This window comes from Lycium barbarum, chromosome 11 (assembly GCF_019175385.1).
Source record: "Lycium barbarum isolate Lr01 chromosome 11, ASM1917538v2, whole genome shotgun sequence".
NCBI classification, from domain to species: Eukaryota; Viridiplantae; Streptophyta; class Magnoliopsida; order Solanales; family Solanaceae; genus Lycium; species Lycium barbarum.
This window is the reverse complement of record NC_083347.1, coordinates 26,019,739-26,033,111: the sequence shown is the minus strand read 5'-3', so window position 1 is coordinate 26,033,111 and position 13,373 is coordinate 26,019,739. Positions and strand designations below refer to the sequence as shown.

At 37.8% G+C, this 13,373-nt stretch overlaps 1 protein-coding gene across 1 annotated transcript; it reads left to right on the top strand.

Moving 5' to 3' along the window:
* The first annotated feature begins 802 nt into the window (after positions 1-802).
* Positions 803-11,592, top strand: LOC132616825 (4-hydroxyphenylpyruvate dioxygenase). The gene is made up of 3 exons (XM_060331521.1): positions 803-1,512; positions 1,981-2,533; positions 11,202-11,592. Exons 1-3 carry the CDS (start codon positions 948-950, stop codon positions 11,386-11,388), a joined length of 1,305 nt encoding a protein of 434 aa, XP_060187504.1. The 5' UTR covers positions 803-947; the 3' UTR covers positions 11,389-11,592.
* Positions 11,593-13,373: the final 1,781 nt, after the last annotated feature.

Below are 13,373 nucleotides of genomic sequence, written 5' to 3'. Positions count from 1 at the left end.
GAAGAACAAAAATTAAAGACCACTGATTTGAGGCATAAAAATTAAAGACCACCCGAGCGAGGGACAATTCACCCCAGCGAGGGACAATCCTGAAAATTACCCACCACAAAATAGAGCCAAAAGTGCAAATGACCAGACAGGAAAAAGGGAAAGCCCATTAATTTTCCTTCAGACAACAAAACATGAACATTATTGGACTGATATGCAAATGAGTCATTTATTTATATATTTTACTTTTATAAATATTTTATAAAAAATGGATTTTTTTTATTATCCCCACCCCACCACCCCAAATTTTCTGTTTTATGTATTTTATTTTTATAAAAAATAAGAAATTCTTTCTTATCCCACCCCCTGCCCGCACCTCCACCACCCTCCCTTCCCTCGCCCCAAACAAATTTTCTCTTTATATATTTTACTTTTATCAAAATTTTATAAAAAATTGAGAATTTTTTTATTACCCCTCCTCCCGACACTTTTTTATTTCATATTTTTTATTTACTTTTATAAAAAATGAAAAAAATTCCCCACCCCCCAACCCCCGCCTCCGCTCCCACCCCAAACCCTCGAAATTTCTATTTCATAATATTCAATTATAAATATATGAAAAATTAATTTAATTTGACAAAAGAAGAAATTATAAATTAACGTTAAACTTGAAATAATATTACACGTGTATAATATAAGTTAAGCCATAACTAATCCACTCATTTATCACCCAACCCATATATTACCCACATAAAATATGAGCCGGTTGAAATCCATTTTCTTTTAAACCATTTTCAAACCTGCCCAAATCCACTCTTTGCCACCCCCACAAATGATACACCCTACACGTGTACTACATAGCCATTCACTTCCAACACTTCAAACTCCGCTCTGCCAAACTCTCTTTATCTTCCACAAAACCACTACGTCTTCTTCACATACAATTAATCAAACAAGTCATGGGCATAGAAGAAACAGATAGATTCAAGCTAGTTGGTTTCAAGAATTTCACACGTACCAATCCCCATTCAGATTTATTCACCATTAAACGCTTCCACCACATAGAATTCTGGTGTGGCGATGCAACCAACACTGCTCGTCGTTTCTCTTGGGGACTAGGCATACCAATTGTAGCAAAATCAGACCTCTCTACAGGAAACTCAATACATGCTTCATACCTACTTCATTCCTCACAACTTAACTTCCTTTTCACTGCTCCTTATTCACCTACAATCTCTACAACAGCTCATGCTTCCTCTGCATCAATTCCAGCTTTCTCCGTCTCGTCTCACCGTTCCTTCACTGCTGCACACGGGCTCGGTGTTAGAGCGATTGCATTGGAAGTCGAAGACGCGAGCTCGGCGTTTGAAATTAGTGTTGCTAATGGGGCGAAACCTGTTTCGGCACCGGTTGTTTTGAGTGATGAAGTTGTGATTGCTGAAGTGAATCTATATGGTGATGTTGTTTTGCGGTTTGTTAGTTATTTGAAGCATTCGAATTCGGATGGATTCGTTTTTCTTCCAGGTTTAACAATCATGTTGTTCAATTCATTCAATTTTTTAATTTATCTAGTGTACTGATTAGCAGGGTTAATGTTATTCCCTCCGGTTCATAATAAGTGTTCACTTAGTGTTTTTAATTTGGTTCAAAATATGTGTCCACCTACTTAATCAAGAACGATTTACCCCTATTTAGATAATGTAATCAAGAAACATATTAATTAGGTAGTATTTAATTAAGGGTAGTTTAGTCAAAATACCTATTTTTGTCGAGGAGTTACTATTTTCTCAAGGAGTGTGCTAAAGGCTAAGTGGACACTTACTGTGAACCGGAGGGAGTAATTGATAAGAATCTCTGGAGTTCTTACGCACTTATTCAAGTTACTTTAATGCCTATATGTCTATGGTCCTGAACCTTAACAAGCACGCATTTATAACTCCAGTAAATAAATCAAGCAAGGCAATTTGGGTATATGTCTATTTTTTCTTCCAGGTTTTGAATTGATGGAAGGACCGGCATCATATCAGGAACTTGACTATGGTATTCACCGCCTAGACCACGCCGTTGGGAATGTCCCTGAGCTGGGTCCCGCTGTTGAGTACATCAAAAGGTTTACTGGATTTCACGAATTTGCGGAGTTTACAGCTGAAGATGTTGGTACAGCTGAGAGTGGGTTGAATTCTATTGTGTTGGCAAACAATGACGAAACTGTTTTGCTTCCGTTGAATGAACCGGTTTATGGAACGAAAAGGAAGAGTCAAATTCAGACATATTTGGAGCACAATGAAGGGGCAGGGGTGCAGCATTTAGCTTTGGTAACTGAGGATATATTTAGAACATTGAGAGAAATGAGGAAAAGGAGTGGTATTGGGGGATTTGAATTCATGCCTTCACCTCCCCCGACTTACTATAAGAATTTGAAGAGCAGGGCAGGGGATATACTGAGCGATGAGCAAATACAGGAATGTGAAGAACTTGGAATTCTAGTGGATAGGGATGATCAGGGAACTCTGCTTCAGATATTCACGAAGCCTGTAGGTGACAGGTATGTTAATTCATTATCCAATTTAGAGTGCTTCACTATTTGGTACTACAGTCAAACCTCTCTATAACAATGTCATTTGTTTGGATACTGTTATACAACAACATACCCAGTGTGATCCCCCAAGTGGGGTCTGGGGAGGGTAAGATGTACGAGACCTTACCCCTACCTTTGCGAGGTAGAGAGAATACTGTTATAAAGAACATATAGTATAGCATGATATTGAAATTGGTTCCAAAGAAAACTTGGATGTTATAGTGAAATGTTGTTACAGGGGATGGTTATATTTAGAGTGGTATCTAATTAATCTCAAGTATGTAATGTAAGTATATACTATTGAAGATTGGGTCCTATGAATATTGTTTCTCCGAATCCTGGCTACCGACTAACGGTATGAATTATTAAAGATTACTATGGTTGTTTGGTTGAAAGTGTAGAAATACACAGCCGTGGAGATGAGAGAAGATTGAGTATTATTGATGAATTGATCATGTACGATTAGCTCTATTTATACACATAGTAATTGTAGAGTCCTAAGTAGTAAACAACTAGGAAATACAGAAATACACTCCTAATATGTATACAACTGCATGTACACTTAAGCTAGGAAAACCTATTGTAAGTCAACTAGGTTATCTCATAGATGGAAGACTTCATATCCATGCATGAGTCTTCTATCTCACAACACTTCCCCTCAAGCTTGTGAGGTGGTGGTATGCACACTCCTAGCTTGCTTCTGAATCTTGTGAACTCCTGCTTTGTCAATGCCTTAGTGTGAATATCTGCTAGTTGATCTTTAGTTCTCACAAAGTGTGTCACAACCTGTCCTCTAGCTACCTTCTCCCTTACAAAGTGATAATCCATTTCCACATGTTTAGTTCTAGCATGTAAAACTGGATTTACTGTCATGTATAATGCACTAATGTTGTCACAAAATAGTGTTGGTGCTGATTTCAAGTACACTCCTATATCATTAACAATGTATATTATCCAAGTCATTTCAGCTGCTGTTGAGGCCAGTGCTCTATATTCTGCTTTAGCACTGGACCTTGACACTGTATGCTGCTTTCTAGAGGCCCAAGAGATGCAATTTGCACCTAGATATATTGAGTAACCTGTAGTTGACCTCCTTGTTATTGCACAACCTCCCCAATCTGCATCTGAGAATCCATACAATGTAAGTGGTGATCTAGCTAGCAACCTCAGACCATAGTTTGATGTCCCTCTCACATATCTAAGAATCCTCTTTACAGCCTGAAAATGTTCAGTGTTTGGAGCCTGCATAAACTGGCTAACTAGATTAACTGCATGTGATATATCAGGCCTAGTTAGACACAGATATTGGAGACTTCCTACAACACTCCTATACAATGGTGCATCAGCTGTGTTTCCTGTTGCTAGTTGTAGACCATGTTTTTGTGCCAAAGGTGTGCCAACTGGTTTTGCAAGTGCCATATTAGTCTTCTTCAGCAATTCTGCAGCATACTTCCCTTGACTCAGATGGATCCCTCCTTTGAAATAATGTACTTCAATTCCTAAGAAGAAGTGTAATGGTCCAAGATCTTTCATAGCAAACTCTTTTGCAAGGCTAGAAATTATATCACTAATGAATTCATCTGAGCTTCCAGTGATAATAATGTCATCCACATATAGAAGAAGTAAGATAATACCTCTTCTATTCTTAACGACAAACAATGATGAGTCTGCTTTGCTGCATTGAAAACCAAGGTGTAGTAAGTAAATACTAAACCTGTCAAACCAGGCTCTAGGTGTTTGTTTGAGCCCATACAATGCCTTCTTGAGGAGACATACATGATCTGGATATCTTGGATCAATGAACCCTGGTGGCTGACTCATATACACTTCTTCTTGAAGAAATCCATGTAAAAAAGCATTCTTAACATCCAATTGCCTTATAGACCAGTGCAAGCTTATAGCAACAGACAGAACCACCCTTATAGTTGTAGCTTTGACTACTGGACTAAATGTTTCTTCAAAATCAATGCCTTCAAGTTGTGAGTATCCCTTGGTAACCAACCTGGCTTTGTATCTATCAATAGTGTCATCAGACTTCAACTTAGTCTTAAACACCCATCTTGAGCCAACAATATTCATGTCTGCAGTTCTGGAAACAAGAATCCAAGTCTGATTCTTGTTTAGTGCATCAATTTCCTCTTGCATAGCTGCATACCAATGGGGACTAGCAAGTGCTTGTTTCACACTTTTTGGCTTCACATCTATCTTTTCAGCAGTCAATGAAGTGTGAGTCATGGGCATTTTCTTTGCCTTGTGTCTAGTCATCATGTGATGTCCTTCTGCTGCTTCTAATTCACCTGTTTGAGCAGCTTCACTTGGATTTGAGGGGACTTGTATAGGTATATTGTCACTATCTCCAGTGACATTAAACCATTTTGACAGGTCAACTTGGTCAACTTCCAATTGTATGCCTTGTGGATCTTGTACTGCAACACTGTTAGGACCTTGAGTTCCTCCATTTTCTTGTGTATGAGCATTATCACCACCTGTATGAACATCACCTGCATTATCATCACTTGTGACACTGTTTGTGTCATCTTCACTGCTGTTAGGATTATCATCTTGTGTCACATTTCCTTCCACATCATGGGCAGTAGCTTGAGCAAGCTCATGCACAAACTCAGTGTTTGTGTTAGTCGTCTGCAGTTCTTCCACAAGGCTCACATCATCTCTTGTCTCAGCATTGTTATTAGACTCTAACAACACTTCCCCTGAGATGTTACTGTGACCTGAAAGCTCAGCCTGTTCCTGCATATTAGGAAAGAACTCATGGAAAGTAGCTAGGTGAGGTGAGGACACTGTGGCACTTGGTTGATCTGTTTGAACATAGGGTAGAGTAAGCTCATCAAAAATAACATGTCTAGACACATAGACTTTCCTAGTCTGTGGATGATAGCATCTATATCCCTTGTGTAGACTGCTATAGCCAATGAACACACAAGGGTATGTTTTAGGTGAAAATTTGTTTTGTCCCTTTGTATAAGGATAACACCTACAACCAAAGACTTTCAGGCTGTTATAGTCTGGTTCAACACCATGCAACTTCACAAAAGGAACTTCATTCTTTAGAACTGAAGATGGCATCCTATTTATCAAAAACACAGCTGTCAAAAAGGCTTCAGCCTACAGAAACTGAGGCAATCTAGCATGAAACAAAAGTGTCAATCCAGTCTCTACTATATGTCTGTGTTTTCTTTCAGATATGCCATTTTGTTCTGGGGTGTCTGGACAAGATATATGCCTGATAATACCACAGTTTTCCAAGTGCTTGACAAAATCAGTCTGAATGAATTCACCACCTCCATCACATTGGAATATCTTAATAGTGTTAGAAAACTGTTTTTCAACCATCTTTTTCTATTTAAGAAACACTTCATAAAACTCAGATTTCTTTCTTAAGGGATAAAGCCATGTATATCTTGTATGATCATCCACAAAAATCACATAGTACTTCATATGTTGAGAGGACACAACTGGTGCTGGACCCCAGAGATCACAATGTATCTTATGTAAAGGAAACTTCTCAATTTTATTTCTTGAATCAAAAGGAAGTTTACAACTCTTCCCTAACTGACAGCCAGTACAGACAGTAGGCACTTTATTCCAACTTCTAACATCAAATTCTTGCTACTACTCAATAATTTTAAAGACTTCAAACTAAGATGACCTAATCTAGAGTGCCAAATACTCTCTGACTTCTTCCAAGCCTGTGTTGCTGCTAAGGCATAGAGGTTGTTATCTTCCAGTTGATATAGTCCTTTTGTATTAGGTCCCTTGGCCAGTAGTGTCCCTGACTTCTTGTCCTTAACAGAAAAACCAAACTCATCAAACTCAAGTTTTGCACAATTATCCTTTGCAATTTTACTGGTTGACAGAAGTCTTTTTGCAATGTTAGGAACTACAAGTATATCCTTAATATGCAATCCTGATTTCTTTGTATTGCCAACGTGTGTAATATCTAACTGTGCACCATTCCCAACAATTATTTTATCAGTTCCTTTATAAGTGTGGAGATCAGACAGATTACCTGTTGTATTTGTTACGTGTGTAGTGGCACCTGAGTCCATATACATGGCTTCATCCTCACCTGTAGGATTCTGCAGGTTGACAGCAGCTAAGGCCTGAGGAAGATCTTCTTCAGCCTGATACGAGTAGTCCCATCTGTAAAAGCACTTCAAGGCTGAATGATTGTTTCTTCCACAAATTTGACAGGCCTCAGTACTAGTTTTTCCTTTTCCATTATTTGAACCCTGCATGCCTTGGTTATTCTGAGTGTTTTGGTTTGTGGTAGCCTGTCCTGCAGGTCTGAAACCCCTTCCTCTTGAATTGTAGTTGGAGTTTCCTCTTCTCTGATTATAGTTTCCTCTTCTCCTACCTCTTTGTGTAGTGAAAACCATATTGTAGTTCTGTTGTGGCATCTCCTCCTCTTCTTCCCTCATGTCAAAACCTCTAAGAGAGTTGACAAATTCATTCAATGTGGGATATGGAGCTTTGCCCAACATGACAGTCCTAAAGGTCTTATACTTTGAACCTAGACCTCTGGCAAAGTTAATGACTTTGCTATCTTCATCGACTGGCTTGTGTATAGCAGCAAGGCCATCACATATGCCCTTGAATTCTTTCAAATACTCATCAAGTTTCTTTGTCCCTAACTTAATGTTTTGCAGTTGTTGCTTAAGTTGGAACTCTTTATCCTTTGTTGCTTGAAGGTAGGCTTCCTCCAAGCACTCCCACATCTCTTTGGCAGTGTTGCATCCAACAATGAGGTACATTCTTTCCTCAGTCATTGTTCCTGATATCCAAGTCCTCACAAGAACATCTTGTTCATCCCAACTGCTCTCAGAGATCTTCTCCTTCTCTTTTTCATCAGCAGCCTTTCCAGTATCATCTTTGTCCTCAGATGAACCTGTCTCAGGCTTGTTTTCATGGACTATTTTTGTCACTTTCATGACTTGCATCAACTGCATGATTTGAGTTCTCCAAATAAGGTAGTTTGTAGGCTTTAGCTTGATAGGGCAAGCAGCCATAAGGTGATGCAGTGAGGAAGCAGAGAGGGACAAGGAAGAGGAGGCAGAGTTTGAGGCCATTGTTGTGTTTACTGATAACAGGTTTTTGCAGCGTAGATGTGTGTTTAATGCTCTGATACCATGTAGAAATACACAGCCGTGGAGATGAGAGAAGATTGAGTATTATTGATGAATTGATCATGTACGATTAGCTCTATTTATACACATAGTAATTGTAGAGTCCTAAGTAGTAAACAACTAGGAAATACAGAAATACACTCCTAATATGTATACAACTGCATGTACACTTAAGCTAGGAAAACCTATTGTAAGTCAACTAGGTTATCTCATAGATGGAAGACTTCATATCCATGCATGAGTCTTCTATCTCACAACAGAAAGTTCATGCACAATTTAGTTAAGGGCGCACAGAGTGGTGTTGCAGAATGGTATGAACTTCATAGTCTATCATATGAGAGAACTTATGATAAGAAGGGTGGGGTCTAATGGGAACTTTAGGCAGTGTGCTGACAATCTAGTTGCTTTATCCAATCCTAGCTAGTGGAGCTCCATAGGGACTTAAGTTGAGCTGAGTGGGTGGCTTTTGGAAGCAGGAGATTGGGTAATTTGACTCATTAGGGACCAGGTTGACCAGCTGGTTTTTGTTTGGTTGTCTTACATGTCTAGTGTCCATACCATGGTATGTTCATATGTGTTGGCAGGAGAATCTTAGAGTGGAGGAAGACTTTGGCCGGCAGGATTTTGGTCTATCAGTATGAAATTTGGGAGAAGAGACCTATTTGGTAGCAGCTGGAGCAGCAGTCCAACATCAGGATGGGAGTACTGGAGTCACAGATCAATGTGGCCAAAAGAAACGGGCCACTTCGATGGAGGCAATGTGGTCTCTGAATATGAGCAGTCTCTTTGTGTATTCCCTTTCTGTTTAGGGTTTTCCCATTGTTTTTGGTTTGGATTTTCGTGATTAAATCTTGTAAAAATCTTGGCATTGTTTCCCAATTTAGCACATCAGGAACACCCCCACTGCCTTCCGTGATTAGGAGATTTCCCTTCTGCTTTCAGCTATCCAATCTTAAGTTGATTTCGTAGTAAAATAATTTGGAAGACTGATAAAATGTAACGGTAATTTATGATTTCTTTGTTATTCACATCGTGGATAGGAACTTCGGAGCTTTCATGCCACATTGGTCCACTCCACACTTCACTACTTAATACTCCTTCCTTAAGGGCCTCAGCTTTTCTATTTGTTACATCCTTTCAACCTTATTGCTTTTTCTGGTGTCATTACCTATCGTCGCTGTTCTTGAATAAGCATTGGGTTATTAGATGTGATAATTTTGGACCCTTTACCTGTTCTTTTTTTGAAACTGTTGACCATTTACCTGTTCTTTCCTGTTGCATCTTTTTGTTGTACATCTTTTTGTTCTTTATTTTATTTCATCGTCTGTCTTCATTCCTAAGTGAGATTCCTTATTGGCTAGAGATCTTGCAGACTTGTTTATATCATCTTTATTCAGTTAAGATGATTCAATTCATTTTCCTCTATAAGACTCTGCTATCCTTTGAACCAAAGTTATTATATCCTCGAAGCACCTTGTTTTCAGGTCCATTTGTTCTTCCAACTTCTCTACTCTTGCCATTATTGCTCGTGGCATTGCTTTTCCCTAAAGGTTCTTTAACTTAGTGTGCCTGACCGTCATAATTTAGTTACATATTTCTTTCCCATGCGAAAAGGATGAAATGCTTCCAGGAGAAGTAGCTACCAGGAAGGACACATTTAGTGATGACAGCACGAAGGCAATTTGATTGCAAGATTGAAGTCGCTGGAAATGAAGGGGCAGAATATCTGCAAGATGCTGTTGATGCCATATGGAAAACTTTTTTATTTCCTTGTTTTTAACTAACACAAGATTTATTTCCTTGTTTTTAACTAACACACGATCATTGTCTCTGAGCGCCTTTTACCCCTTCAAAAGGAGAAAGCATTGTTTTCTTGTTGAGTGGTGATTGCACCTCCTTGAAACCTATCTCCATTGCATACTGACCACAGTAACCACAATACAATATTGTTTGCCTTGCATGTCTTGATTTCAGAAAATTAGCAGAAACTTCAGACTTCTGAGATTCCATCGAGGAAGGTTGTAGTTGTGAACACTGATTAAACAGGGAGCACGACATAGTCTGCCAAACACTAGTTATTGCTTCTGTTTAAACTATGTCGACACTTCTGCTATTATTTTGTTTCAACACTGGTTTGTCTTTTCTGCATTTGATATAATTTTTTGATTGTTAGCTACATTTGATATAATTTCTTTATTCTTAGCTACATATATAATAACATCATGCTTTTTAATGTGTTAGTGTTGTGTTCATTTTGACAAAGCTTTTCTAAGTTCATCTAAGAATATATCTAAATCTTCATCGAGCCATTTTGTCCAACGTAACACTCGAAGAACTTCTTCATTTAACCAAGTCTTCTCCCACTCTGTTTGTCTTAAGTTACTTTGGTGGATAGTTATCTTGAATTTTCTGCTTTTAAATCACGGGCTTGGATAATTCTGCACCAGCTAATGTGCTTTGAAATAATAAACAAAGCTGGAGTGGGAACTAGAAACTGAGAAACAGAAAGAACTGAACCTTTTGGCATTTTGAAAAGCTGTGAGACATGCTTTTGAAAGATTAGCTGAACAAAATGAGTCTGTGATTGACAGCTCGTGAATACACTTAGACATTGGTTTTTCTGAATAACATTTGAAATAGTTTTTTGTTAAACATTGGCTTACTTTTCTAATGGATAGGATTGAGCCCCAAGTAGTAGCTGGCATTCTTAGCTCATGGGAAGATGTAGGAGAAGAAAGAAAAAACAAGAAAATTGTATTTATCTGCAGAAATTTGTAATGAGAAAATATGCTAAAGTAGTGAAGATGCTTATTCTAAAGCCTTCCTAAAGGTTCTAAGAAGCTTTTAGACTGTATTTAAAAATTTGAATGTATTATCGTTGAGTTGGACGAGTTATCAATTCACGTGAGATGCACCAAAAGGATTTATACCCTTGCCCAGTTTTTTTTTTTTTTTTTCCTGTGGGGATGCTTGCCCTTCAATAGCTAAAAGTCTTACTGTAGCCTTACAGTGTTTACACTGGGATGGACAGAGTGCTCGAGATCCAGAAGGACAATTGACCAAGCTTTGGTTAATTACTTAGTCCATTTTTATCTTTTTGATTCTAATCCTACTTCTTATTCACACATTCTAAGGACCATTAATATCATGCTATTTGTATTTGGTATCGTTTTATACAGTGCAGTACAAAAGCAGCTGTCTATTGTCTTGACCAACTACTCCTAGATGCTTAATAGAAATGGCAATATATGATTGCAATAATCTCAGATTGTTTATGCGACTAAAGTTATAGTGAAAGAGTCTTGACACTTAATCTGGGGTGTTAATAGAATATGAACATGATGAAGATAGCACATAAGCTTAGGAAATACTTTTGCTGCTGCTGGCAGTTGTCAGACACTGATTAAACTGTACTCTTTAGCAAATCTATGTATTAATAGAACTAGTTTGGTGATCATAATTGCTTAATTAGTCGTGTTTATTTCCTGCAGGCCTACAATATTTATCGAAATAATCCAGAGAATAGGGTGCATGCTGAAAAACGAGGACGGAGAGGTTTATCAGAAGGGTGGATGTGGAGGCTTTGGTAAGGGAAATTTCTCAGAGCTCTTTAGATCCATCGAAGAATATGAAAAGACTCTTGAAGGTAAACAAAACACTCAAGCAGCCGTTGCTTGAGCATGTGCTCATCTCACAGCCCTGTATAATCGACGTTAAGGATGAGGTACCGTAGTTGGTATAGCAGCTGCATGGCTTCTATTTTACCTCTCATTGTTAATGAAAAATAGTTTTCCGTGAATATGTTTAATTATCTGCTATTGTACAAAGAGACGTTATTATTTAATGGAAAGAACCAAGTATAAATAATGCAGTACAAGGAGAGATCGTTGTATTTTTTTTTTTTTATTATTATTATTATTATAATTATTATTATTTTGGGGCGGAGGAGCAGTACACTTGGACCAACAGTAAGCCTGTTATTATCTCCTCTCTGGTGTTCGCATGAGTACCTTTGCGATAAGTGACTAAAGGTTGATCTAATGAATTTAATCTTCCTTTTTCCAGTCTTTCTTCTCCTTCCTAAATCCTTTATATAATAGAAATCTTTTTCTAAAAATGAAAAGGAAAGAAAAAAATCTCCATGCTTGGCTGTCTCGAGATTATATTATGTAATAGAGTGAATAGGTTAAAATCTCTTTAAATTGTCACTATTTTGCAAGTTTCATATCTAAACCATTGGATATTTTTGCTATATCCTTGGGCTATAACTCCTTTTAGATTAACCCTGCTCTCGCCTCCTCCCAAACCCCAACCCTCCCAGTTGAATATATAGCGAAATGCTTCGCATAACTTGTGAGATGTTTCTACCTAGCACAATAAGTTCATCGCCTCCTCCCAAACCCCAACCCTCCCAGTTGAATGCTTCGCATAACTTGTGAGATGTTTCTACCTAGCACAATAAGTCCATGGTAAGGGTGGGGTGGGGATGATTTAGTGAACACCCAATAGCTAGTTTAGGTATGTAACTCACAAAATGGTGATAGTCTTTGGAGGAGTTTTTAGAGCGTGATGTTCACGTAGCATGTCATATTTTTCTTGGGGTATTTTAATACTAGTTCATGGTAGTTCAGGTATTTTATAAACACCCAATAATTTAGATATAAAACTCGAAAAAAGTGATAATTTGGGGGTGGAGTGGGGTTTGGGGGGGGGGGGGGTTTAACCTAATCACGTATAGAGATTGTATTGTTGACTCAATTCATGCTTACGTACTGATGTAACATGGTTTTGGTGTTGAGGATGCATCGATCATGTGTCTTGTTTTTCCACAAACTAAGTTATATATAGTCCTCCTAACATCATTCTTTTGACCTTCAAAAAAAAAAAAAAAAAAAAAAAGAGTACGCAACTTCTTGACCCCATAATAAAGTAGTGCAATTTTGAGTCCTGTGTGGTTGAGTAAGAACTCTAATATTTAGATAACTCTAATATTTAGATCGTCCAGAAAGTCATAGTATTACGTAGGAGTTTGAAGAATTCTGATGATGTAGAATGGTTATTAGGAGAATATATCATTCTTTAATTCTTCTTTTTTCTTTTTCTTTTCTTACCTGCAAATTTATCTTTGCCTTGGAGCAAAGTTATTGGAACAGAACCAAGGAAATTAAGTGATAATAAGGGTTGCGTTCGAGAATTTTTCAAGCTCTCTCCTGTTCCTTTCTGGCGAAGATATGATTGGCATATATGTTCTCAAAATTAGCAAAAAGTGATTGACATTAACGATATTTAATTTCCTCAAATTACTAATGAAGATTTCAAGATGTGCTAAATTGTCAACCTTTTGGCAAGTTTCCTATTGAAAATGAGATTTTTTTTAGGTTGGGGTTGGGGGTGGGCGTGGGGGTGGGGGAGGCACATAAATCATAGATAGCTTTATCACCATCACACTACATGATTGATCCAGCATGTTTGGTGCCATATATATATACTAGTTACACGATGCCCATGCTAAGTCCGGGCCCAAATTTAAAATATAAAAATAGTAATTTTTTTTAAAGAAGTATAATTTATGTCATATTTTTTTACTGCATATTTAATATAATTCAGTGGCATGTTAAATATGTATTGTGGATAAGTCTTTTAAATTTTTAAAGTTTCTCTTA